Source organism: Abramis brama (genome assembly GCF_963993115.1).
Source record: "Abramis brama genome assembly, chromosome: 2".
NCBI classification, from domain to species: domain Eukaryota; kingdom Metazoa; phylum Chordata; class Actinopteri; order Cypriniformes; family Leuciscidae; genus Abramis; species Abramis brama.
The window spans coordinates 20224867-20252138 of record NC_139964.1 but is presented as its reverse complement, the minus strand read 5'-3'; the positions used below and the strand labels follow the sequence as shown (position 1 = coordinate 20252138).

Genomic DNA, 27272 nt, shown 5'->3' with positions numbered 1-27272 from the left:
GTAATCAAGAGCCCAGACACCGATGTCTTTGTGCTGGCTCTAGCTTTCTGCAGCCACATTGATGGCCACCTCCATTTCCATACAGCCAAGGGGAGAAACACACACATTACTGACATTACCAAGCTACATGCCCATCTTGGCGAAGACAAATGTGATGCCCTTGTAGGTCTGCATGCCTTTTCTGGATGTGACACAGTGAGCGCTCTGCATAAGGTTGGGAAAGCAAAAGCATACAAAAAACTAAGTTCAAAAACAGAATACATCACTATGTTTAGAGAACTAGGAACAAGTTTCACCCCATCACCAGAACTATGTGAGGCTCTGGAAGCTTACATGTGTGATTTATATGATCAGAAGGACTGCCAAGATGTCAATATTGCAAGGGCTAAACTGTTCAAATCAGGTAAATGTTCTGAGAGAGACTTGCCTCCAAACAAAGACTCCTTACATAAACACATCCAGCGGGCAAGCTATCAGGCTGCAGTACACAGAAGGAGTCTTGAGTGCATGCCAGACATTCCTCCTCCTGTAAATCATGGCTGGAAGATGGTAGGAGATTTCTACGGAGTGGACTGGATGACACTTCCGCCAGCTCCAGAGGCCATACTGGAACTTGTGCACTGCTCGTGTAAAAAAAACTAATTGTGTTAAGGGTAGATGCACATGTAAACTGCATGAGCCACCATGTACAAACCTCTGTCAGTGTGTAAACTGTGACAATAAGTCACTTGAAGATGACTAGGGTACATGCGTGTATGTATGTACACATGTGGGGAGTGGTGTGTTTGTGTGTTGGCTACTCCTGCAGAAGTAAATCTGTATGACATGTTTCTGTACATTATAACTCTGCTCTTGATTTGATAGCCTATGTTCTTTGATAGTTATACTTATAATCTTGTTTCTTTTACATGCAGTTTATGTTCTTTGATAGTTATAATCTTATTTCTATTACATACAATTCTAACTAACGTTAGAGCTCTTAGCTCTCCGGTTTGAATATTGGTTAGAATATTAGAATACTGACCCTTTAACGTTATGTCAGATGTAACTGATAATTAAATATATGTCTTAAACATCAACAGGCTCATGTTCATGTTTGCCTTGAGTTTTTGCCTTGAGTTTTTGGCGAACGTTTGCAAAACGGTCTGAGGTACGTTAATTATCCGCCAACATACAACGGCTCTGGCTACTGCTAGTTCGCCAGCTGAAACTAACGTTACCCTACTTAAAACGACACTAACGAGACGCTTACACACGTTTGAACAACACAGTGTACAAAACAAACATTTTATATAGATATCATATTCTAATTAAATGAATACTTACAATCACACAAAGAATGTCCTTGACGATAATCAATGCGCTGCTGATGCTCGTGTCTGATAGCTAAATCATCCGTGTAACAGCTGTTCTGAATAAGCTACATCTGATTGGTTAATAATAATCCCATGTCAGTATCTTGCCGCGCTATTGGCTCAACTGATATAGTAGGCAACCGCGTTTGCCTGCATATTTACGACCCGCGCATTATGATTTCGTGGAAAATGTGCAATAAATGGGAGAGGCAACACTTTTCATATCGTTGAGAATAAAACAACCGTCCCAACTTTACAAATCCAGGTTCTCCCTCCATGGGGATCATCCATTTCGAAAAGTAAAGCAGATACGGACCCTCGGCCCACCATCTACAACGCTTGGGAGATGCTTCGACGCTTCTCGTGAGTGCATTGCTGCAGCAATGGCTGATGTGTACAACTCGCAGTGAACTCGATCAGGGCGGGTCTAAGTTATAATGGCAGTGTCAGTCAACACTCGGGGGCGGGGCCTGTGGCTTTAGTGATGTCACTAAAGCCACATTCTGAAAACGGGTCGTTTGGAGAGACTGCTTTTGATTTATGGAGATTAAAAAAAAAGGAGTGAGTGGATTTTTATCACTGTAGGGTGGTTGTGTACACACACTGCCAACACACATTTATGTCCAAACACCATACAAAAGTGAATTTTGCATAATAGGTCCCCTTTAAGGCGAGATTTAAAAACATGAAGACTTCCACTGTTTCGCACATCCTGTGGCAGCAGGTTCCATAAATAAGGAGCTGCATGACTAAAAGCTCGGGACCCCATAGAAGTAGTGCGAGTTCTAGGGAGAACAAGTGTGAGTGAAGAAGATGATCTTAAAGTCCGAGAAGGAGTAAGAAGGTCTTATAAGTATGAAGGGGCAAGGTTATTGAGTGCTTTGTAAGTAAGAAGAAGAATTTTAAAATTAGTACGATATTTTACGTATCGAATTCCGTTTTGTATAAATTGTATCTTAATTTTAATAAATTTTTCATCTACCAATTGCCTGGATTTAATAAATAAGAAGCAAATATAACAGACAATATAATCATGGATGCGCCAGCACGGTAACTTGTATTGTACGTTAACTGGAGCGTATCTCATCCTAACTTAACGAAACTCAGTGTATGCCTCACACAGACATGAGAAATACATAAAATACACAAAGCTTGAAATGTCTTTAAACGAAATGATTCAAAACTAAAAGAAAAAGGCTACTCTCTGATTATGTAATCCATTATGTGCATTTCTCTCTGTAGGCGCGTTTACTACGGAGATGGCGATCGTCAACTTAATGTTTGCAGTCGACACTGTCAGAAAACACTAGTTTATTAATAAAAATCAATGCACGTGTCACCGGATTTACAAATGCACATCTTGCTTGTTGCACACACACATATTATGTCGAAATAATGAGATATTATGTTGAAATAACATTATTATTAATAATACATCTTTTAGAATATTTCATTGAATGCTGAATGTTGCGCTTGTTCAATTTAATAAAATTAAAACTTTAATTGTGATCATTAAAATAATTGAATATTAAATATTTAGTTGCCAAGTTTTGCTCATTTATATATATATAAGTAGCGATAGTTAATTCTAAGTTTACTCAAGTGGAAGAATGTGACTAATAAACTTAGGCCTAATAGCACTATGCATTATATTCTATTCATTATATTTTCAGGACGAAAAAAAACAAAAAAACAGTCCCGTGTCGACCTCCTTAAACCTTAGGTGTGTATGTGTGTGTCCCGAATAAATAATAATAAAAAAAGGAATAAAGTTGAAAAGTCGGACTGTAAGTGAATGAGGCATGATTGCTATTCGATTCGATTCGATTGCGATTGCTATTGAAATGGGAGGTGAGACAGAGTTCATTAAGAGTAGGCTATTTAATTTGTATCCATAGGCCTACTCTGTGTAGCTGGCCCGCCATCTACTGGCTAAAAAAAATATTGGCCCGCGGCCAAAGTTACTTGCCGACCCCTGCTGTAGACATTAAAACAAACATATAGGAGATATATTAGCTGAAACAATTTTTATGTGACCATGACGAGATGTAAAGATTGCTGACAGTGTTTGGAGCTGGCTCACTAGCTCACTGACCTGCTGTAAAGCTGCAGATTCTGCCCAGGCTGCTAGGGGAGATGTTCACAGAGGCTGCTGCACACAAAACATAAGAGACTGGTAAGCCTTACCAGTTTTGTGATAATAATTTTTAAGGCACTATACGTTTTTTAAATTAACACTTTAATAATAATAATAGTTTTAAAGAATAAATAATAGTTTTTAGTCAAATAACATAAAAAGACCAGACCCCTCGATGCCCGTTAACAAGCTAACGTTACTTCTACAGCCTACACACAGAAATATAAACAACATCTCTGCATGCTCTCTTCACGTCCTTCTTGTACAATAATAAAAAGTAAACAAACATCAAAATCACTTCGCTGAGAATGAAACACCACTTACCAGCAGCCGGAGAGTTGAAGATATCCTCTGGTACACAGCAAAATCCCCAGTGTTAAATGAACACTCCTCAGTGTACATATGTGTCCACAGTGTTAAAATTAACACTGAAGCAGTGTTGAAGTTAATGAGATAATTAAAGGGGCATTCCACCCATTTGAACATTGGTTTTTTTATTTAAAGTGGGTCATATATGTAGTCGAAATGTAAAATAAATTTTGAATTTGGTGCCTTCGTGACCGAGGAAAGACAAAAAATAACTTCAGGACGCATTTGTATGAAAGACAACAACTCCCACAATGCACCACATTGCACAGCTCCGCAAGCCACTCCCACTAATCCAGAACAGCGCATATCTGCCTATAAGAGAAATCACTCTTCCGTCTACAAGGCTAGCTACCACCAGAGCTTGAAATTCATTTCACACAAAATGTCCAGTTAGTTGGCGAACTCATTAGTGCATTACTCCTCGTTTGTATTTCTTTCGAAAAGGTGAATTATTGCATGGTACCTGGATGTCCAGTCAGAACAAATGCGGTGAGAAACTAGGATAGTTCACAACACAAACGTCCGTGTCCTCGTCTGATTCAGAGATTTCGTCCAGGAGAAATTGTCATCGTTGAAATTCTTTGCCGCAGACGGACTCTATCTCTGTGTTCGTAGCGGTTCGTAGTTGCATAGTGAGATCACCGGCGCCACCAGTCCGCCCTAACTCGAGCCAGTCCGGGCTCCTTGTCCGCGGCAGGCAGGTCCTCTGCCTCGGCTGCTCTTCGCTATAATGCGGCTTGTAAAGGTAGCCACAAACACCTGATTCAAGCATCAGACTTCCGAAATCCTCTTCTTCTATATCATATTGAGCACTCTCCTCCGCTATTGTCATAACTTTACATCTGTCTCCACAGCGCCTGTTAGCTTAGCTTCAAACAAGATGGAGGATATTGCTTTCAGTTTCAGAGAGTAAAGTCCCACCCACTGATCTGTAATAGGTCTGTAGCGTGAGCGGTTCCCGCCCCCTGGGAAAGATGAGGAACGAGTGTCTGTAGTCTCAACAGAAATCCCCCCCTCTTACACTTCCTCCTACAATGACGCAAAATGACGATTTTTGCGTCATTGTAGGAGGAAGTGTAAGAGGTAAATAACGGATTTCTCCCGTCTCAGGGGAAAATGAGAGAGTGTTGCACGACCATTCAACAGTATGACTGGGTTTCTAACAATGCAAAGCTTAATGCAAATGGGTGGAGTGTGCCTTTAAGTGATTAAGTGATGATTGAGCATTATTGAATATGCTTGATGTTAATCAGAAGAATCATTGAAGGAAAGAGAAACAACAAGAACAGAAAAAAAGAGAAACACAAGAACTACAACTGACTTTGAGCCATTACACATTGTTGCACTTATTATTACCAGTTTGACTTTATTTCTGTCATACATCTACACAAGTTCAGACGGTAATGTTTTATGGAATGTTTTGTTTCAGTGTTTCATGACACCATTATGGTGATCAGTGTTTGCTTTAGTTGGGCTCTTGGCCCTTTCCTTTTTAACATTAGTTTTTCTCTGTCTGCTCCAACTCTGTGTTTATGAAGCACATGTGTTGCTGCAAGAGAAAATATGACCTGGGCTGTGTTTCCCGAAAGCATCATAAGCCTAATTTGATCGTACAGACCGTTTGTTGCAGTTGATCAATGATCAAGTTAGGCTTAAGATGCCTTTGGGAAATGCAGCCCTGGTTATGTTTTGATGATGAAATTACTAGTGACCTGATTCACTGATCTCACCCAGCATTATAAACTGATTATGCAAATGCTTTATTAATTTATCACTACAGCAGTTAATTTCAACAATGCTTTAATAATCTGAAGGTTTTAAAATCACACACAGACATCAAGAATCTACATATGAATCTCAACAATGGTGACAATCAAACAAATGCTTCATGTTGCAGTGCATGATGGGAGCCACCAATCAAAACGTATCCATGGCTCACATCATGCATTGCAGCATGAATAAATTATGCAACTGAATTGTCCTGTTTGCTTTTATTTTGCTATTGTTTTATTATGACTTTAGTTTTGTGATGTTCAGAGTTGATCTGTTTGTCACTAGTTTGTTTATTGTCACCATTGTTGAGATTCATATGCTGATTCTTGATGTCTGTGTGTTTAAGAACAACAACTTCTGTGCACAAAGTATTTTCATAATTGTTCATATTGTTGTTGGATATCAAACTGTAGAACCTCAGGAATACAAAATGGGACATCAAGCATATAGTAAAAGATTTAGACTCTGAATGACATCAGTGAATCAGGACACTACATTAGAGCTTTAATTCTCTGCCCGAGCCGCGGGCCGGGTCGGGCCGATATTTTCCGCCACTGTCCTCGGGCCGGGCCGGGCCGGGCCGGGCCGGGCCGGGTCGGGTCGGGTCGGGCCCTTGATAAAGCACGTCACGTGTCATGCGCAGCGTCTCGCACTCGCAGTCTCGCACTCGCAGTCTCGCACGCGTGACGCATCACACCTGCTGTGCGTGCTGTAGGCTATTCTGTTGCTATTCTAAGTGCGACATGGATCTTGAAGAAGCAAAGAAAAAAATTAAAACAGGAGAATTAACTTTGAGCAAGTTTGGAGGAAAATCGGAGGTATGGACACATTTTAAACTAGTCGTGGGGAGTGACAACATAATGTGTTGGTTTTGTCTCATGCATTAAATGCGCACGCTGCTCGCCTATGACAGCAAAAAAACGGGGACTTCGACGATGAACAGACAAGCAGTCTTGCCATGACAGAAATTATTATAGTAGTCAGCCTCAGGCCTCAATATCCGCTTTTGTTACTTTTCCGATCCATTTCTGAATAAACAAACAACGCAGTTTGCATGCTTCTTCCTTGTCGCATTAGGTCTATTCATTAAGATAATAATTAATGAATGCACGCACAATTATGAACTTGATAAATGTTACAGATATGTTTTACTATGCACAAACAAATGCCTTTCAACTTGCATGTGCAAAATTCAGAATTAAATGAATGTGCTGCAATTTGTACAAAAAGAGTCTGTAGTAGCCTACGTGTTTTAGCCATTAAATAAGCACATAGTTTCAAGTTTAAGTTTTGTTTTGAAGAAAGCTTTTCTTTAAAGTGAATTTCGTTTAGTATAAATTGTATCTTAATTTTAATACATTTTTCATCAACCAATTGCCTGGATTTAATACATAAAAAGCAATATAGCAGACATTATAATCATGACATGAAGTCGCCGGCGCGCCGCGGTCACTTACACCATTTGAAACTCGTAACACACGCTGTCACCGAATTTACAAATGCACATCTTGCTTGTTGCTCACACACATGTTTAAATAACAATATGTTGAAGTAACATTATTAATAATAATTAATCTTTAAGAATATTTGATTGAATGCTGAATGTTTTGCTTGTTTAATTTAATAAAATTAAAACTTTAATTGTGATAATTAAAATAATTGAATATTGAATATTGAGTGGCTAATTTTTGCTCATTTATTAATAGTATGTATATAATATAGCCTATATAGCTGCGCAGCTCCCCCTGTAGCCTTAATAATCTAGCACAGCAGCACCTGCTTAAAAAAATTCTGGCGCCGCCCCTGGTTATAACGGCCCACGTATTAAAAATGGTCGGGTTTAAATCGGGCTCGGGCTCATAATTACAGTGAACGTGTCGGGTCGGGCCGGGCTCAGACACAACGTGCTCGGGCTCGGGTTGGGTCGGGCTTGATTTGTTGGGCCCGATTTAAGCTCTACACTACATGCTGATAATGTCATCATCAAAACATATTGTGAGCAGGTCATATTTTCTTTTGCAGTAACACATGTGCTTTATAAACACAATGTTGGAACAGTCAGAGAAAAACTATCTTCAAAACATTAAAAGGGTCTAGAGCCCAACTAAAGCAAACACCGACAACCATAATGGTGACTTGAACCGAATAATTCCATAAAACATTACCGTGTAAACTTCTAATGAATCTCAAGTAGATGTATGACAGAAATAAAGTCAAACTGGTAATATTAAGTGCAATAATGTGTAATGGCACAAAGTCAGTTGTAGTTCTTGTGTTTCTCTTTTTTTCTGTTATTGTTTTTTTTTCTCTTTCCTTCAATGATTCTGCTTATTAACATCAGGTGTCACCACTAATGGCCAATCATCACTTAATTAATCACTTAATTATCTCATTAACTTCAACACCGCTTCAGTGTTAATTTTAACATCCTGTAGTGTGGACACATATGTACACTGAGGAGTGTTAATTTAACACTGGGGATTTTGCTGTGTAGTGTGCATAGCCGCGCAAAATAAAAAAAAAATGCGCGTGCAGCGCGGGGAATCATCCCGGATGAGTTCGTCAGGTGAAAGGTCATCATGTGGGTCATTTTATTTACGGCTAAATTATTATTCATTCATTTTACTAATAGTTAGCAGGCATCCACAAAAGGGCCTTTAATTACAAAAAAAGGAGAGGAAATTTCGCCTTGACAAAAGGGCACTTTGTGCACTTTGGGCACCCCTCTGCATGTGCCTGCTCAAGAGATGTGGCAAAGGGACGCAGCATCTCGTTCCTTTCTCAGGGAACAAGGGTTACAGATGTAACCTGAGACGTTCCCTTCTGGCTCCCATCATGCATTGCGGTATGAATAAATTATGATCTGAATTGTCTTAGTAATTTCCTTTTCCTAATTGAATATTCTTTTTGTCACCATTGTTGAGATTCATACACTGATTCTTGATGTCTGTGTGTGCCTGAAAGAAAGTTTTTTTTTTTATATATCAAAACAACTTTTAAGAAATCATTTGGATTATATTGAAAAATCTGGATCTTATTCTGTAGAATCACTGTGATGCTGTAATGACAACTATACATTTAAGTCAGAGATTAGGCTCTAAATAAGTTCAGTGATTCAGGTAAAATTATGATTATGTATAAATATAACGTACTCGGTTACTAACGTAACCTCGGTTCTCTCTAGAAGAGGGAACGAGTACTGCGTTTTATCAAAACGCTACGGGAAAAGTCTCTTTTCACGAAACACTGAAGCAAAAATTATCCTTTAATTTTCATATATGTAAAACGCGTTGCGGCAGCAGCAGACAGCTGAAGCAAGACGGCTTGTCCGCTCATTGGCTGCTCTGCGGCAACTGCATAAGCCTATCGAGCGCAGGCTGATGCAACATCAGACCAATGAGGGCGCTTCGCGCCCTCCTCGCCACTTCCCGCCGAGACGGGCGTGGCTTACCTCTATAAAAGGAGCTCGAGAAGGCTGATTCACTTGATTTTGATCGCCGAAGCGAACCAGAGTGAACCAAACACACGGCAAGGGAACGCAGTACTCGTTCCCTCTTCTAGAGAGAACCGAGGTTACGTTAGTAACCGAGTACGTTCTCTTACGAGAGTTCTCTCGTACTGCGTTTTATCAAAACGCTACGGGAACCCCTTGCAAAACGCCGTGCGTGCTGGGATAAAAACACTGATCACCGGAAGCTATTTCAGGCATACAGTGCATAATCACCAGATAGACTCACACAGAGTCAGGGAATAAGGGGGGGAGCCTTAATTCCCTATACTGTAGCGTCCGCAGGCTTAACATGACCTCACAGGGAGAGTCTAAAGACAGGAGGGGTTTCCTCCGTCCTTATATAGACATGTCCACAGACGCGAATATGACATCACATAGCCAGGGTAGGGAGCCTGCACTAATGTGGGAAAACGTGGGTCTTACACAGTTCTGCCCAGTATAGTCGGTAGCGCGTTGCGCCTGTAAATAGATTACACCGACAAAAGCTTAGCCTGTAAGGCGGGAACCTCTAGGTATAAAACCTGATAAATGTAGACGGAGAGGCCCAGCCTGCCGCCGTACATATATCCTGTAAGGAAATCCCGCTGGACCAAGCCCACGAGGAGGCAACGCCTCTCGTAGAGTGCGCTCTGACTCCCAACGGGCATTGAATGCCCTTGGCAGTATAAGCCAGCGCTATGGCGTCAACTATCCATCTGGATAGACTCTGTTTCGAAACAGCCGTTCCTTTGGAACGTCCGCTGAACGAGACAAAGAGCTGCTCTGTCTGTCTGAAGGCAGCAGAGCGGAACATATAAGTTCTTAAAGCCCTAACAGGGCAAAGAAAACTCGAGTCCCCTTCCTCACTCGACGCCGGCAGGGCAGCCAGGGAAATAACCTGAGCCCGAAAAGGCGTGTTGAGGGATTTCGGCACATAGCCGTGCTTAGGTTTGAGTATGACTTTAGAGTCATTAGGACCAAACTCCAAGCACGTCGGGCTCACAGAGAGCGCGTGCAGATCGCCTATGCGCTTCACTGAAGCGAGAGCCATCAAAAACACTGTTTTGAAAGACAAATGTTTGAGGCTGATAGACTGGATAGGCTCGAAAGGGGCACCTTTCATGGCCGCCAGGACCGTAGAAAGGTCCCACATAGGGACTGAAGGAGGTCTGGGTGGATTCAGTCTCCTAGCTCCCCTGAGGAAGCGGATGACTAAATCATTCCTTCCCAGTGACTGACCCAGCGTTGAACCGGAGAACGCTGAAATAGCCGCCACATACACTTTGAGCGTGGAAGGGGATCTGCCCTTATCCAACAGCTCTTGTAGGAAGGAGAGAACCTCCGCTACCTCACATTCGAGGGGTGAAAGGCTCCGAGCTGTACACCAGCTGGAGAAAACCGACCACTTTGAAGCGTAGAGCCGCCTGGTCGACGGCGCTCTAGCCTCAGTGATGGTATTCATGACTCCCTCTGCGAGACCAACGGGTATCCGTTGAGCGCCCACACATGAAGGGACCACAGTTCCGGGTGTGGGTGCCAAATCGAGCCCCTGGCCTGCGAGAGGAGATCTCTCCTCAACGGCACTGGCCATGGAGCGATGTCTGCTAACTGCATCAGAACTGGGAACCATGCCTGGTTCTTCCAGAACGGTGCTACAAGCAGCACTGGGCATTTTGTTTTCCTGACCCGTTCCAACACCTGTGGCAGGAGGGAAACGGGGGGAAAAGCGTATAGCGGGCAGCGCGGCCACCTTTGGGACAGCGCGCTGTCGGTCTTTGAAAAGAATGCGGGGCAGTGAGCGTTTTCGTGGGACGCGAATAGGTCCACCTCCGCTTTGCCGAATCTCTCCCACAACAGCCGGACTGTTTGTGGGTGTAGAGACCATTCGCCTGTAGGAACGTTGTTCCTGGACAGTCTGTCCGGGCCCACATTCAGAAGCCCGGGTACATGCACTGCTCTCAGCGAGCGTAAGTTGTGCTGAGCCCATAGTAGGAGGCGTTTCGCCAGCCTGTACAGGAATATGGAATTCAGACCGCCCTGGCGATTTATGTAGGACACCACAGCCATGTTGTCCGAACGGACTATGACGTGTTGGTCCTTGATGTGGGGACAAAAACGCGTCAGCGCATTGTGCACTGCCAGCATTTCTAGGCAGTTTATGTGTTGGAGCTTTTCTCGTTCCGACCATAGGCCGAAGAACGGTCTGCCCTCGAGCAGCGCTCCCCATCCCGAGGTGGATGCGTCCGTCGATACCATCCTCACCCTCGAGGAAGTCCCCAGGCTTACACCTGATTGGTACCAGTCGTTCGCCATCCAAGGCACCAGGGCTGTGACACAGTCCTGATTGACCTTGAGGCGTAATTGACCGGACACCCACGCTCTGCGCGGTACCCGCGCTTTCAACCAGAACTGCAGCGGGCGCATGCGGAGCAAGCCCAGCCGGAGAACTGACGATGCTGAGGCCATGAGACCCAGCATCCTTTGAAATTTCCTGAGCGGGGTGAAAGCGCCGCGGCGGAAAGACTTCGCCGCGCGCTGAATGTTCAGCACACGCTGTGGCGACAGCTGCGCTGTCATAGACTGTGAGTCCAGAACTATACCCAGAAACGAAATCGTTTGACTGGGGTTCAGTGAACTCTTCGCCCAATTGACCGTGATACCAAGATTCTCGAGGTGATCGAGTAAAATGGCTCTGTGCTCTATGAGCTGAGATCGTGATTGGGCTAGGATCAACCAGTCGTCCAAGTAGTTCAGCACTCGCATGCCTCTGAGTCTGAGAGGAGCGAGCGCTGCATCCATGCATTTCGTAAATGTACGAGGTGCCAGGGACAAGCCGAAAGGCAGGACTGTATACTGGTATGTCTGACCCTCGAAGGCGAATCTCAAGAATCGCCTGTGATGTGACGCTATCTGTATTTGAAAATACGCGTCCTTCAGATCTATCGACATGAACCAGTCTTCCCGACGAACATGCGCGAGAATTTTGCTGGTCGTGAGCATTTTGAAACGGCGTTTCACTAACACTCTGTTCAGTCGTCTTAGATCCAGAATGGGTCTGATACCGCCGTCCTTTTTGGGGACTAGAAAGTATCTGCTGTATATCCCCTGTTCGCTTTGATCTCGGGGAATAAGCTCTATCGCCCCTTTGCTTATCAGTTTTGATATTTCGGCGCGAAGTAGGTGTGCTACTTTCAGCGGTACCGAAGTTTCGACGCGCGCTGTGAAGCGCGGAGGGCGTCGAAAAAACTGTAGCGAGAAGCCTCTCTTTATAATGCCTAAGACCCAGTCCGAAACCCCTGGAAGCGCTGCCCATGCATCTGCATGGTTGGCTAAGGGCCGGATACAGAGCGCGCTCTGTTCGCCGTGCGACAGAGGTGCTACGGGGCTCACAAACGTAGGCGTTATGCCTGCGGCATTTGAGGCGGGGGGCGCGCTTAATACAGCGGGCGGAGCGCTCGTCCTCGACCTTACAACAGTGCTTGGCTGAGTGAGGGAGGGCTGCGCGAGTCCCGTGGGACTCATGTGTGCGAGTAGATGTGGGCTGGGAGCGGACACATTTACTGCTTTGGGCGCGCTGCCTGTGTAAGCAGCGCGCGCGCTCATAGGTCTCGTTTTTACAGAGAGCCTGTGATCTGATAGACATAGTCTTCGTGGGCACTGAGTAGTGGGCACTTTTACTATGTGGGGAGCGCAATCGACCTGAGTCGATTTTATTTGCGCGAGCCCTAAGTGCAGGGCTGTGCTTGTGTGTAGGGATGGGCACTGAGAAGTGGGCATCGACACTACATTTATAGCACCATCGGCCGTGGCCGGGACACCAGAAATACCGTGAGTAAGTGTGGGCGCGGGAGAGCGGGCACAGTTACTGCAATGAGTGCACTGTCTGTCTGAGCAGAGTGAATGCACACAGGTTTCGTCTTTACAGAAACCACAAGGCATGCAGAACATAGTGTTTGTGGGCACTAGGCAGTGGGCACGTTCACTATGTTGCGTGCGTGATCGACCCGAGTCGAATATATGAGCGCGGGCCCTGTGTGAAGGGCTGTGCTAGTGTGTAGGGATGGGCACTAGCAGTGGGCATCTTCTCTACACATATAGCATCATTGGCCGTGCTCGTGGGCAGCAAAAAACACGTCTGCAGTTGTCTCTCGGGGAACAAACAGAGTGATTTGCATTCGGCGGCATAAATATTTTCTGCCGGCCGGCCTGGGGTTCGAACCTCCGATCCCCCGCGCGCAAGTCTAAGAATCTACCACTGGACCACAGTGAAGATACATAGACAAAGTCAGCGCGAGTATTATCCGCACTGGCGTTTGCTTGCAGGCATGTACCACGTGCTCGTGGGCAGCAAAAAACACGTCTGCAGTTGCCTCTCGGGGAACAAACAGAGTGATTTGCATTCGGCGGCATAAATATTTTCTGCCGGCCGGCCTGGGGTTCGAACCTCCGATCGCCCGCGCGCAAGTCTAAGAATCTACCACTGGACCACAGTGAAGATGCATAGACAAAGTCAGCGCGAGTATTATCCACACTGGCGTTTACTTGCAGGCATGTACCACGTGCTCGTGGCCATCAAAAAACACGTCTGCAGTTGCCTCTCGGGGAACAGACAGAGTGATTTGCATTTTCAGACGCCTGCAAAATGCCAGAATGTGAGAAGAGTGGAAATCGCCCAGTTTCAGCGGGGCTGAAAACACTCCATTCTCCTTTCGCCAGTGACGCGCGGGAACCATAGAAACGGTGTTCGGTTGCAGGCAAGCGGGTATCTCTGCAGTCGCCTTCAGGGGACTTACAGAGCAAAGCATTGGCGGCATAAATATATATGCCGCTAGACCGGGATCCGAACCCCGGTCTCCCGCGTGGAGAACCTATAATTCCACCACTGAGCCACAGGGGGATACAGGATTTGAAAGCGGCGTCAACATGTATTCTTCGGCGTTTGCTGGCAGGCAAGCGTGTAACAGACTCACTTGCTGCAATAATATTTCCAGTCGCCGAACAGGGAACTGAGAAATGTGAGAGAAAAGAGGTCAGACCGACCAACGGTGGGACTAAGAACACTCTTTTCTCCTTCGCCGGTGAATGACGCGTGCAGAGGCAGGGTAGCTTTTCTTGTAACGTAAAGAAAAACTAATCCCGCCATCCGCTTCCAGGAAGGGCAGCCTCGGAAGGATGCCCGGTGAGTCCTCAGAGTCACCGTAGGCAATTGGCTCGGAGTGAAGGCGTTCGCCGTCAGCGAGCGCGAGCGCTGCATGAGAAGGCATCTTGAAAAAGACGCAGCTCTTTTAGGGGTGTGTGTTGCAAAGCGAACACACACACACACACAAACACAAGAACAAGAATGTAAAGGATATGGCGTCGGAAAGCGCAGCAGGTACGGCGGTAGAAGGCGGCGTTGGCCAGCGGCTTCAAGGGCTCGTCCCGCTGAAGTGCTTGCATCAGACGACGCGTGCTTCCTCGTGATCCAGCGATGCGTGCGCTTCGCTGAAGAGATTAAAATCAAGTGAATCAGCCTTCTCGAGCTCCTTTTATAGAGGTAAGCCACGCCCATCTCGGCGGGAAGTGGCGAGGAGGGCGCGAAGCGCCCTCATTGGTCTGATGTTGCATCAGCCTGCGCTCGATAGGCTTATGCAGTTGCCGCAGAGCAGCCAATGAGCGGACAAGCCGTCTTGCTTCAGCTGTCTGCTGCTGCCGCAACGCGTTTTACATATATGAAAATTAAAGGATAATTTTTGCTTCAGTGTTTCGTGAAAAGAGACTTTTCCCGTAGCGTTTTGATAAAACGCAGTACGAGAGAACTCTCGTAAGAGAACCAACACCACCTGATCACCTTTTCTCTTTGTTCATCTGGCTGTTATAACTCAGATACAGCAGCCAAACAAAATCTAACATTAATATTTAGAGTTAAGCATTTATAGGTCAAGAGTCCAACTAAAGCAAACAATGATCTACATAATGGTGACTACAATTTTATAAATATAATTTTCAATAATGCTCAATCATCACTCAATCAATCACTTAATTCGCTCATTAACTTTAACACTCTTGAGCCAAGTAAACTCCCAGTAGAGTTCATTTAACACTGGAGTTTTTGCTCTGTCAGCTGATTTCACTAATTAGTTCTCTCTCCTGCTGAATTAACAAATTCAGGTGATTGGAACAAAATACTGAGGAGGACTTTTACTTTCTGAACCTGAACTTTCCACCGCTGCCCGCCAGCAGCATCACAGACCTCACAGTGGTCTCAAACTCAATTCCTGGAGGGCCACAGCTCTGCACAGTTTAGCTCCAACCAGCTCCAACTCACACCTGCGAGGAAGTTTCTAGTAATCCTGAAGACCTTGATTAGCTGGATCAGGTGTGTTTGATTAGGGTTGGAGCAAAACTGTGCAGAGCTGTGGCCCTCCAGGAATTGAGTTTGAGAAATCCCAGATAGTAGGGCTTTGGAGGAAGCCACTCCTCTAGTCAAATGGGCTCTTATCAGGAGAGACGAGGGCAGGCTGCGCTCCTCATACGCTGAAGAAATAGCCTCCACCTTCCTCCTGCTTATCATTTGCTTAGAGGCAGGATAACCCTTCCTACTCTCAAAAAATGCTATGTTGGCTTTAATTATTTTTTTTATGTCAACAGGTTCCACGTAACTAAAAAGTTAATTAAAGCCAACATAGCATTTTTTGAGTGTACAGCTATGCATTTCTAGTGCTTTGGATCTTTTTTAGGAAAAAAACAAACAAACAAATAAGATAGACAAGTCAACAGAATGCTTGCTGAAGAGCAGAAGCTGTTTGTAGCTTCCGCTTACACCGTCACATGTGACGTCATGACGCAACACTAATAAAGATTGGACTAGTTCCACATGTGCTCAGACACAATCACGCTTGAGGCGTTCCCCAAAGTGTCGTCTTCGGAAGGGAACCCGAACAGCCAGTGATCATCACATATTTTAGTTATGTGAAAAAACAAACTGATTTGATATTTTGATAATGAAATGTTTGTGTTTTATGGGGAAATTATGGTTGCATACAACCTCAAATAATCTCCATATAAACCTATATGAACCATAGAAAGATACATGTCTATTCTGTCTATCTTACAATATTTTAAAGTCCTGAATGGATTCAGTTGTTGGCCACTGATTAATAACCCTAGTAAAAAGGGCTAGATTTGCTGATTTATTATAAAATGCATGTTGTTTTTTTTGGGGGTGATATTCTGTTTATTTGTGCTTTATTCCAGGGTGGCGTTAAGGGCAGAGGTGCCGATGCCTCTCTGACGGCCTTTGTTGTGATTGCCATGCAAGAGGGCAGAGAGATCTGTGCTGGATCAGTTGGTGTAAGTACAGGTCTTCCACGGTTTTGTTTATTAAAACATTACATTCTAGATTAACAGTTGATTTTTTTTCTCTTGGGTTTAACCTCTTCCACTGTTTTGTTTACCAAAAACATTAAAAATGAACAGTTGCTTTTTCCTACTCTTCCTCTTGACTTAAACATTTCACACACACTTTATAGAGTCTGCATGAAAGTATCAGGAGGGGTGTTGCATTCTTAGAAGGTCGACTTCCACAACTGACCAATCCGTACGCTGTTGCGTTGACTTCTTACGCCATGGCTAATGCTGAAAGACTCAATAAAGACGTCTTGATGAGGCATTCCACCAAAGGAGAAGGTCAGTCACACCAACAAGTCATCAACATGTGTTGTGCTTCATATAACATGGAGCAATAAAATAAAATAGAGTGGAAATTACAAAATAACTATGTAAGGTTTGTGGTGTAATGATAGCTGTTTGTCCGTATCAATAACAGCAATGGAATGAAATATATACCCCATATCAACTAGCTTGTCGAGCCTTTTTCCATGTTTTTTTTTTTTCATCTTTGCAATATTGCTCATATACGACCCTCACTAAATTTCAGAGGTAGGAAGTCCAGGGGTCAGAAAGTAAAAGTCCTGCCATATGTTTATTCCACCCATGAACTCACACAGCAAAAACTCCAGTGTTAAATGAACTCTCCTGGGAGTTTATTTGGCTCCAGACTCAAGAGTGTTAAAGTCAATAAGATAATTTAGTGATTGAGTGAGTGATGATTGACCATTATTGAAGACACCTGATGTTAACAAGCAGAATCACCAAAGGAGAAAATCTCTTTTTCTAAGGGCGCTTTCACACTAGCACTTTTGGTGCGCACCCGGGTTCGAATGACGTCATAGTTCGGTTCGGTTCGTTTGGATGATGTGAACGCTGTTTTCCGAACTCGGGTGCGCACCCGCGAACCGTACTCGAGTCTGCTTAAAAAGGTGGTCTGGGGTACGGTTCATGTGAACTCGGGTACGGTTCGCTGCTGATATTGAACGCAATCGTACCAAATCGCAGAAGTGAACCGCTATTGATGACGTATAATGTGGTGCGTGCCTGTGTGCGTGCATGTGTGTTTAACAACTGTAAAAGGGTCTATACGCTTACCTTGACGAAAACCGGGATTGACGCACTGCAAGCAGAGAGATGATTTCTGCTTGCCTCCACAAAAATTGTCTTCGGCGGACATCCCGCTGTCTTTGGAACGGTTTTAATACTTTTGCGGCAGACAGACGCAAGTGTGTTTCTGTATCTTTTCTTTGAAAACAAAACCAAAGGTTCAAAAAAAGAAGAACAAATGTGAAGCGAGCAATTCTATCCATTTTCACGCCTTTTCATAGCGGTTACCAAGCAACACGAGTACGCGCCAGCTGCAGCTTGATGATGCAAGCGTACCACGGTTCGGATACAAATAATATAATGTGAACACAGTCCATCGGGGGCAGGGGGAGGGGGGAGCAATCGAACTCGGGTACGGAACAGGCAATCGAACCAAGTGTGAAAGCACCCTAAGTTGCCATTATGGTTATCAGTGTTGGATTTAGTTGGGCTCTTGACCCTTAAACTAATAATGTTAGATTTTGTTTGGCTGTTGTATCTGAGTTATAACTCTCAGAACAAAGAGAAAGTTGATCAGGTGATGTTGGTTATGTTTTGACATAATCATCATTTGACCTGAATCATTGATCTCATTTAAAGAGTTATGTTTACCTTGTTTACTACATCAGCTTGTGATTCTACAGTATACTATTTTCATCATTTTCAATATAATAAAAAAAAAATGTCTTAAAAGGTGTCCTGATCAAAAGACTTTGAAAAAGTATTTTATTTTATTTTATTTGGACACACAGACATCAAGAATCAGCCTGTGATTCTCAACAATGGTGACAATAATAAAGCATGTTGCAGTGCATTCTGGGTGCCACCAATCAAAACTCATTAATGGCTCCCATCATGCATTGCGGTATGAATAAATTATGATCTGAATTGTCTTTGTAATTTCCTTTTCATAATTGAATATCCTTTTTGTCACCATTGTTGAGATTCATACACTGATTCTTGATGTCTGTGTGTGCCTAAATTATATTATATTATATTATATTTTATTTTATTAACAGAACAACTTTTAAGAAATCCTTTTGATTATATTGAAAATTCTGGAGCTTATGATGTAGAATCACAGTGATGCTCTAATCCACAATATAAATATAAACCAGAGATTATGCTCTACAGCAGCCACATTAAATCTAATGTTAATAGTTTAAGGGTCAAGAGCCCAACTAAAGCAGACACGGATCACCATAATGGTGACTTACATTTTTTGCTTTTATCCTTCAGTGATTCTGCTTGTTAATATCAGGTATCTTAAATAATGCTCAATCAACACTTAATTAATCACTTAATATGCTTATTAACTTCAACACTGCTTCAGTGTTCATTTAACACTCATATTTTAACATTTTAACACTCTTGAGTGTGGAGTCAAATAAACTCCCAGGAGAGTTAATTTAACTGAGATTTTGCTGTGCATATACTAAAAAATCAGCCCACATCACTCCTGTCCTACAGCAACTGCATTGGCTCCGTGTTATTTATTGTAATCAGCTTAAGATACTTGTCTTAGTTTTCAAGACTCATCATTGTTCGGCACCTTCTTAACTTTCTGATTTAATTCAGCTCTATGTCTCTGTCCGTGCTCTGAGATCGAGTTCTGAGAATTCGCTTGCAATACCCAAGTTCTGACCTTCTAGTGTGGGTGGTAGGGCTTTTAACATTTTCAGTCCTTGGGTTCTTGAAAGGTGCTATATAAATACAACATATTATTATTATTATTATTATTATTATTATTATTATTATTATATTAGCCAAAGCATCAAGCTCGATGGTCTGGATCAGCATATGTGAGTGGAGCGACATATTTCCCTTCATGCTCCAGCTTCATCTCCACACTTGTTTCTGTTCCTGTTTTGTGATTGAAACAGCTGGTATGTTCTGGACTGTCGCTGGAGAGCGTTATCACTCTCTAGAGGCGACGGCCTATGCTGTGCTGGCACTTGTGAAGGACAAAGACTTTGATAAAGCAGGAGAGGCAGTGCACTGGCTGGGCAGACAACAGTCTGATTATGGTGGTTATGGCACAACACAGGTATGCTAACATCTCATCATTTCACTGTAGCTTGAGCTTAATAAAAACAGGGACATCTGTAAAAACTTCATAGGATGAAATTTAAATATTCTGTCTGACTGAGTTAAGACTCTCCTTTTCTTAAAAAATGTGAGCAAGACAGCGGCACCACCGGCACTATAACCACCGGCTGTCTCAGCAACACAGAGTTACTGGACCTGGTTGAGCACTGTGACTGAAGACTCTTTATCAATATAATGCCAAAAATAGCAGTAATGACTATTCTTACAAACACAAAAAAATGTGTGAATGAAAACAGCAGCATAGCCCAAGTGTTTTCATAGAAAGATATAATGATGGAAATCAATATTTTGTGTCTAATTATTTACTTATGTGGCAAGTAGCCGTGTAATAAGCGGGATAATGTACATCAAGCTGGTGGTTCTCTCAAAATAACCCCCTTCAGGCTGATGGAAGACCTCATCACCCTGTCGGGAGCAGAGGTGGGTATTCCAGGGGTCAGAAAGTAAAAGTCCTGCCACATGTTTATTCCACCCATGAACTCAGTCAGCTGATTTCACTAATTAGTTCTCTCTCCTGCTGAATTAGCAAATGCAGGTGATTGGAACAAAATACTGAGGAGGACTTTTACTTTCTGAACTTGGGCTTTACACCTCTGAAGAGAACAGAAAAAGAGACGAGCAGAAACACAAGAACTACAACTGACTTCAGGCACAGCCTCAGATGAAATCAACTGAAGAGAAAAGAAGACATTAAATCTGTGAAGATCTCAGCAGAGGAGGATTAAACAACTCCACAAACAGCATTACCAGCTTCACTTATTACTAACCAGACTGACTTTATTTCTGTCAGACGTCTACAAAAGTTTTATTGAGAATTAACAGAGGTTTAACTCGTTTCATTTGAAGTCACCATTACAGTGATTAGTGTGTCCATTAGTTGGGCTCTTAACTCTAATTATATCTTTTGTTCTTTTATTGCTGCTGTGACAGTGTGTTTGTCAAACACATTTGCAGCAGCAAAGAAAACTGTGAAATGAGATCAGGTGATGATGGTTACCTGTTGGTGGTTTTATAATCATCATGAAATAACCTTTCACTGATGTCTTTTGAATCTAACGATTGTGGTGTACCATTAATATTATCACATCACAAACCCTGTGTTACTGCAGCATGAGATCAGCAATATTATAACAATCAGTTAGAAGACTTAAACAAAAATGAGCACAAAAAAGTCAGTTTAATATGACACACACAGACATCAACAATCATTGTATGAATCTCAACAATGGTGACAATCAAAAGTGCCTTGCTGCAATGCATGCTGGGAACCAGCATAGTACAAAACTCCCAGCATGCATTGCAACATGAATAAATGATGCAGCTGAATTGTCTTATTACTTTGTTTAATTCTAAATATTTGCTTTTATTTTTTGCTGTTGTTTTTTGTTGTGAATTAATAGCCTTTCAGTGATGTTCTGAATTAATCTGTTTATCTAAATATTTGTGATTGTCACCATTGTTGAGATTCATACACTGATTGTTGATATCTAAACTCTGAATGAGTAAGAATTAATTCTTTAGTGAATGAATAGGCAATATGATGATTTTGTCATTATAAGCATTATAACCACAACCATTCATAAACTCGCAATCATTCATAAACTGTGTGTGTGCACAAGTGTGACTTGCACAAAAACAGCTCAAGCAGGAAAAGAAACACTAATGTTTTAGCATCAGCATCCCAACTAAAGCAAGCACTGATCTCTATAATGGTAACTTCAAACAAACATTCTCAATTAAACATCTCAATAACAACTTCTGTATGACAGAAATAAAGTCATACTGGTTAATAATAAGTGTAATCATGTGTAATGGCTGGAAGTCAGTCGTAGTTCTTGTGTTTCTCTATTTTCTGTTCTTGTGTTCCTCTTTCCTTCAGTGATTCTGCTTGTTAACAGCAGGTGTTCATCACTAATGCTCAACAATCACTTACATATTCCCTTAATTATCTCACTGCAACACTGCATCAGTGTTACTTTTTACTCTTTGTAGTGTGGATTTTCCTGTGGGGTTGAAAGGGTTAACAGTGTAAGATAAAAAGACACACCCACAAAATGTATTTTAACAGTAATAAACTGTAAGTTATAAAACAGGTTTATACTGGCAACACTGTTGCCAGTAGTTTACTGTAAAATCTTGTTTTTTGGGTCACCATTGTGCAGAAGAGTAGAGCCTGTGCTTCAGTCCAGGAGAAGATCTTCTAACATTGATGATTTGCTGCATGTTGCTTTATTTAACAGGCAGTGACTGTGTAGTTGCTGGTCCAGTGGAAATCTCTTTATTTACAAATGTTTTTTTTGTGGTTTTAAAAGAAATAAGTTCACAGTAATACTTTGCTCACGTTATTAATGCATTATACATTTTAGTTAATACATTTAAATGACAGTTGGTCATTCTTACTAATTCAGAGTTTAATCCTCAATCAAAAGTGTTACATTAGCACCACTGTGAAACCACAGCAAAAAATTACAATGACTCATTTTTTTTAACACATCATGCATAACCAGAGAAACAGAGCTACACTGTCTTTTAGAAACACAGAGAGATCACAATTTAGCACATGAATCTCAACAATGGTGGCAATATTTTTTGTATTTTTGTATTCATGCAGCAGTGCATGCTGGGAGTTTTATGTTATCCTGGAACCCAGCATGCATTGCGACATGAAACTTTTGATTGTCACCATTGTTGAGATTCATGTGCTGATTGTTGATGTCTGTGTGTGTCTGAATCAAGCAGGAGTTAAAAATGTTTTAAAGCATTACATGATTATGATATTCTTCAGAAGACCTGATTACAAAAATATTGATTTCATGTTGTAGATTCACAAATATATGCAAAATATGAAATACCCATTAATTCAAGGAATACATACAGGGAAGATCTGAAAATCAGACATGTCCAGGATGATTGTGACATCATCACAATAACCCCAAAACATCTGATCATCTTCCTCTTGACTTTTTCTTGCCATAACAAATGTGTTTTATAAACTCACTGTTACAGCAGCCAGAGAAAGATGAACAGTAAGTAGTCAAGGGACAAGAGACCAACTAAAGCAAATACTGATCTCCATCATGGTGACAACAAACTTTATTATTAACTAAATCTCTGTTAATTCTCAACAAGAACTTTTGTACATGTATGAAAGAAATAATCGTAAACTGGTTTCACACTCAGTGTTCCTGGAAGTCAGTTGTAGTTTTTGTGTTTCTCTTTTTTCTGTTCTTGTTTCTCTGTCCTTCAGTGATTCTGCTTATCAGGTGTTCATCAGTGTCTCAGTTCACTCACTTCTTTTCATTCACTCTGTCAAGTGGACTATATTAGTGAACTAATGTAGGGAATAGTGAATGAGGGTATAGGGTGTGATTGGGAAAACAGCCTCTGAGTGTCGATTTTGAGCGCTGTTAATTCACAGTATATTCCTGTAGGCTAGTTTTGTTTTATACAGTATATTACTGTTTTAATGGAAAATGGTATGATATTGTCAGAATTTGGCCTTTTTTTTACAGCAAGGGTTAACAGTGCAGTTTTTCAACAATCTAAAGTTTTTGAACAGACATTGTTTAATAACAATTATACTTTAGGTCACCGTTAAACAAAATCATTTCAGTAATCTTCTAAAAGATAAATAGAAGATGCGTATGTATTCAAACTTTAAAGATTTAATTTAAACAATCTTTAATTTTAAAAGATCATATTTAAACTTTTACGATTATGCTCTGAAATAAATATAGTACGAACAAAACTTTGGCTCTGGAAAGGCGTTAGCAGACTAACATTACATACGCTGTGACATTGTGCACAGAGGCTCACCCTATATCCTGTCACCTGTCACCCTATATCCTGGAGCTAACATTATTGTCCAGTATCTTTCTCAGAAGACGCAGCGCTGATCGGAAGGACCTTATAAGCAGCCTATCAATGGGACAGTCTGAGGGTTCACAGTTCCTAAATGTTGAACATTTCACAGGTGTGAGATGACTTCCCACATAGCAACATTGTGTCGGCCCAGATCCGGCCCACATCTAGCACACGTGGAAAGATGATCTGGCCCACATGCAGCGTGGATCTACGGCACTTGAGTGGCCCACTCCTGTTTGCCAGATCTGGGCCACAAGCAGGCCATAGCAATGCCACATGTCAGCCAAGAGCAAAGAAATAAACCAGAACTGGACCTTATCTGAGCCACAAAGTCTGTGTATATTAAATATGAAGTCATCTCAGCCTTAATAAGCCTGTTAACAAGCAGAATCACTGAAGGAAAGAAGAGAACAGAAAAAGAGACGAGCAGAAACACAAGATCTATAACTGACTTCAGACACAGCCTTAGAGGAAATCAACTGAAGAGAAAAGAAGACATTAAATCTGTGAAGATCTCAGCAGAGGAGGATTAAACAACTCCACAAACAGCATTACCAGCTTCACTTATTACTAACCAGACTGACTTTATTTCTGTCAGACATCTACAGAAGCTTTTATTGAGAATTAACAGAGTTTAACTCTAATGTGTTTCATTTGAAGTCACCATAACAGTGATGAGTGCTTCCATTAGTTGGGCTCTTAACTCTTCTTATATCTTTTGCCTTCTTTGGCTGCTGTGACAGTGTGTTTATCAAACACATTTGCAGCAGCAAAGAAAGCTAAAGTGAAATGAGATCAGGTGATGATGGTTACCTGTTGATGGTTTTATAATCATCATGATATAACCTGTTTCACTGATGTCTTTGAAATCTAAAAATTATGTTGTTCAACTAATATATTCACATTACATACATCTGCATACATACATAACATCTGCAGCGTGAGGTCCAGCAATATTATTACAATCAGTTAGCAGACTTTAACAAACATGAGCATGAAACATTACTGTTCGATGACAAACACAGACATCAATAATCAACGTATGAATCTCAACAATGGTGACAATCAAAAGTACCTTGCTGCAATGCATGCTGGGTACCATCATAGTACAAAACTCCCAGCATGCATTGCAACATGAATAAATTATGCAGCTGAATTGTCCTATAATTTTGTTTGATTCTAAATATTTGCTTTTATTTTTTTGCTGTTGTTTTTGTTGTGACATTTAGTAGCTTTTCAGTGATGTTCTGAATTATTCTGTTTATTTAAAAAAAAAATATTGTCACCATTGTTGAGATTCATGTGCTGATTTCTCATATCTCTGTGTGTCACCATTGCTTCATTTTTCGTGCTCATGTTTGTTAAAATCTTCTAACTGATTGTTATAATATTGCTAAATCTCATGCTGCAGTAGCACAGGGTTTGTGATGAGAATATATTAATGGAACAAAACAATTGTTAGATTTCAAAGACATCAGTGAAACAGGTTATTTCATGATGATTATAAAACCATCAACAGGAAACCATCATCACCTGATCTCATTTCACTTTAGCTTTCTTTGCTGCTGCAAATGTGTTTGACAAACACACTGTCACAGTGGCCAAAGAAGACAAAAGATATAATAAGAGTTAAGAGCCCAACTAATGGAAGCACTCATCACTGTTATGGTGACTTCAAATGAAACACATTAGAGTTAAACCTCTGTTAATTCTCAATAAAACTTCTGTAGACGTCTGACAGAAATAAAGTCAGTCTGGTTAGTAATAAGTGAAGCTGGTAATGCTGTTTGTGGAGTTGTTTAATCCTCCTCTGCTGAGATCTTCACAGATTTAATGTCTTTTCTCTTCAGTTGATTTCATCTAAGACTGTGTCTGAAGTCAGTTGTAGTTCTTGTGTTTCTGCTCGTCTCTTTTTTCTGTTCTCTTCTTTCTTTCAGTGATTCTTTTTGTTAACTTATTAAGGCTGAGATGACTTCATATTTAATATACACAGACTTTGTGGCTCAGATAAGGTCCAGTTCTGGTTTATTTCTTTGCTCTTGGCTGACATGTGGCATTGCTATGGCCTGCTTGTGGCCCAGATCTGGCAAACAGGAGTGGGCCACTCAAGTGCCGTAGATCCATGCTGCATGTGGGCCAGATCATCTTTCCACGTGTGCCAGATGTGGGCCGGATCTGGGCCGACACAATGTTGCTATGTGGGTTGTGACGCTTCAAATTTCGAATTATTTTACATACCCATGATAAATAGAAAATATACTTTAAGTTCAAGTCAAGTTTTTCCACAGACCATCGTTGTAGAATATTTGTTTTTATTAAGACTTTTAATAGATTATTGAATTTAATTTAAAACATCTTTTATTTTTAAAAGATATCATTTAATCTTTTAAGATTATACTTTGAAATAAATCAGAATGTTTTTCAACTTTAGTTAAATTAGCAAGATATTTATTTAATATTTTATATTATAAACATTTCATTTATACACTTTTAAAGAACAGAATGTTTTCAACTTTAGTTAGTCTGATATATACAACATTATTAGGAAAACCCACTCACTGTTACCTGAGGAATGTGGAGGGGGATCATGTCAGAGGGAGCACACACACACACACACACACACAGACACACACACACACAGACAGACACGCTGGAGAGGCATTCAGGAAAAAACAGTCTTTTGTTTTACAACTTTTAATAATTTATTTAATTTAAAACATTTTTAAAAGATATAATTTAAACTTTGAAATAATTTTCGGCCTAACACAATGTCTCATTCTGATCGCTGAATAAACCCTAGGGGCCCTATCTTGCACCCAGCGCAATTGACTTTGTACACTGACGCATGTATCATTCCTATTTTGCACCCGCGCAAAGCGCGCTTTTCCCTCCACAGAAGCACGTCGCTAAACTAGGGAATGAACTTGCGCTCCCTGGGCGGTTCAGCGCAAAAAAGGAGGCGTGTTCCGGCGCAAACGTTCCTTCATGCTATTTTGCAGGTTTAGAAAACAATTGCGCCACTAACCAGGAAAAAATAGTTTAAAGTCAGTGGCGCGTTGCGCATGTTATTCATATGCTATTTTAAGGGCGCATGCTTGGCCATAATCAATGTAGCGTGTGCACAACGCACATACACTTTGATTCTCTCATCTACACAGAAGCAGCAGTTTTCATTTTTGCAAATCATACATTATGATAGATAGATAGATAGATAGATAGATAGATAGATAGATAGATAGATAGATAGACAATTTATTATAAAAGCATACATCTAGCTTACACATTTACCCAAATTATCATACACCTTTTTAACCGAAGTTAATTTGGGTGGGTTTCTCCATCCCCAACGTCCCTGACGAGAGCGTTGCTCTCCTTGGCTGTGAACCGCTCCTGGCGCGCGCCTGGCAAATCCGCCGTTATAATAGGAATCCGCTTTAGAGCAAAGCGCGTCTGCTCTTAAAGGGAATGTGAGATGACGCTCTGATTGGTTTATTTCACGTTACGCCCAAACCACACCTATGAATAATGAAGCTACTTCAGACCAACCCATTTTAGATTTGCGCCTGGCGCAAGAGTTATTTATTCCGCTGGGAAAATAGCAACAGCGCCAAGACCCGCCCACAAAGTCACTTGCGCTTTGCGCTTTGACACTTGCGTTTCAGATCGTTAAAATAGGGCCCTAGGAGTCAGAGACCGACAGGCGGAGCTGAGAGAGAGA

The 27272-nt window shown here is 41.7% G+C and overlaps 1 protein-coding gene across 1 annotated transcript in view; it reads left to right on the top strand.

Annotated features, from left to right (window-relative positions):
• LOC311077829 (complement C3-like) overlaps window positions 1–27272 on the top strand; it is a 121552-nt gene that overhangs the window by 48142 nt on the left and 46138 nt on the right. The window contains exons 7-9 of the mRNA XM_084106460.1: window positions 16361–16456; window positions 16636–16792; window positions 19465–19628. Of these exons, the coding sequence (XP_083962586.1) occupies window positions 16361–16456; window positions 16636–16792; window positions 19465–19628 (417 nt within the window). The remainder of the gene's footprint in view (window positions 1–16360; window positions 16457–16635; window positions 16793–19464; window positions 19629–27272) is intronic.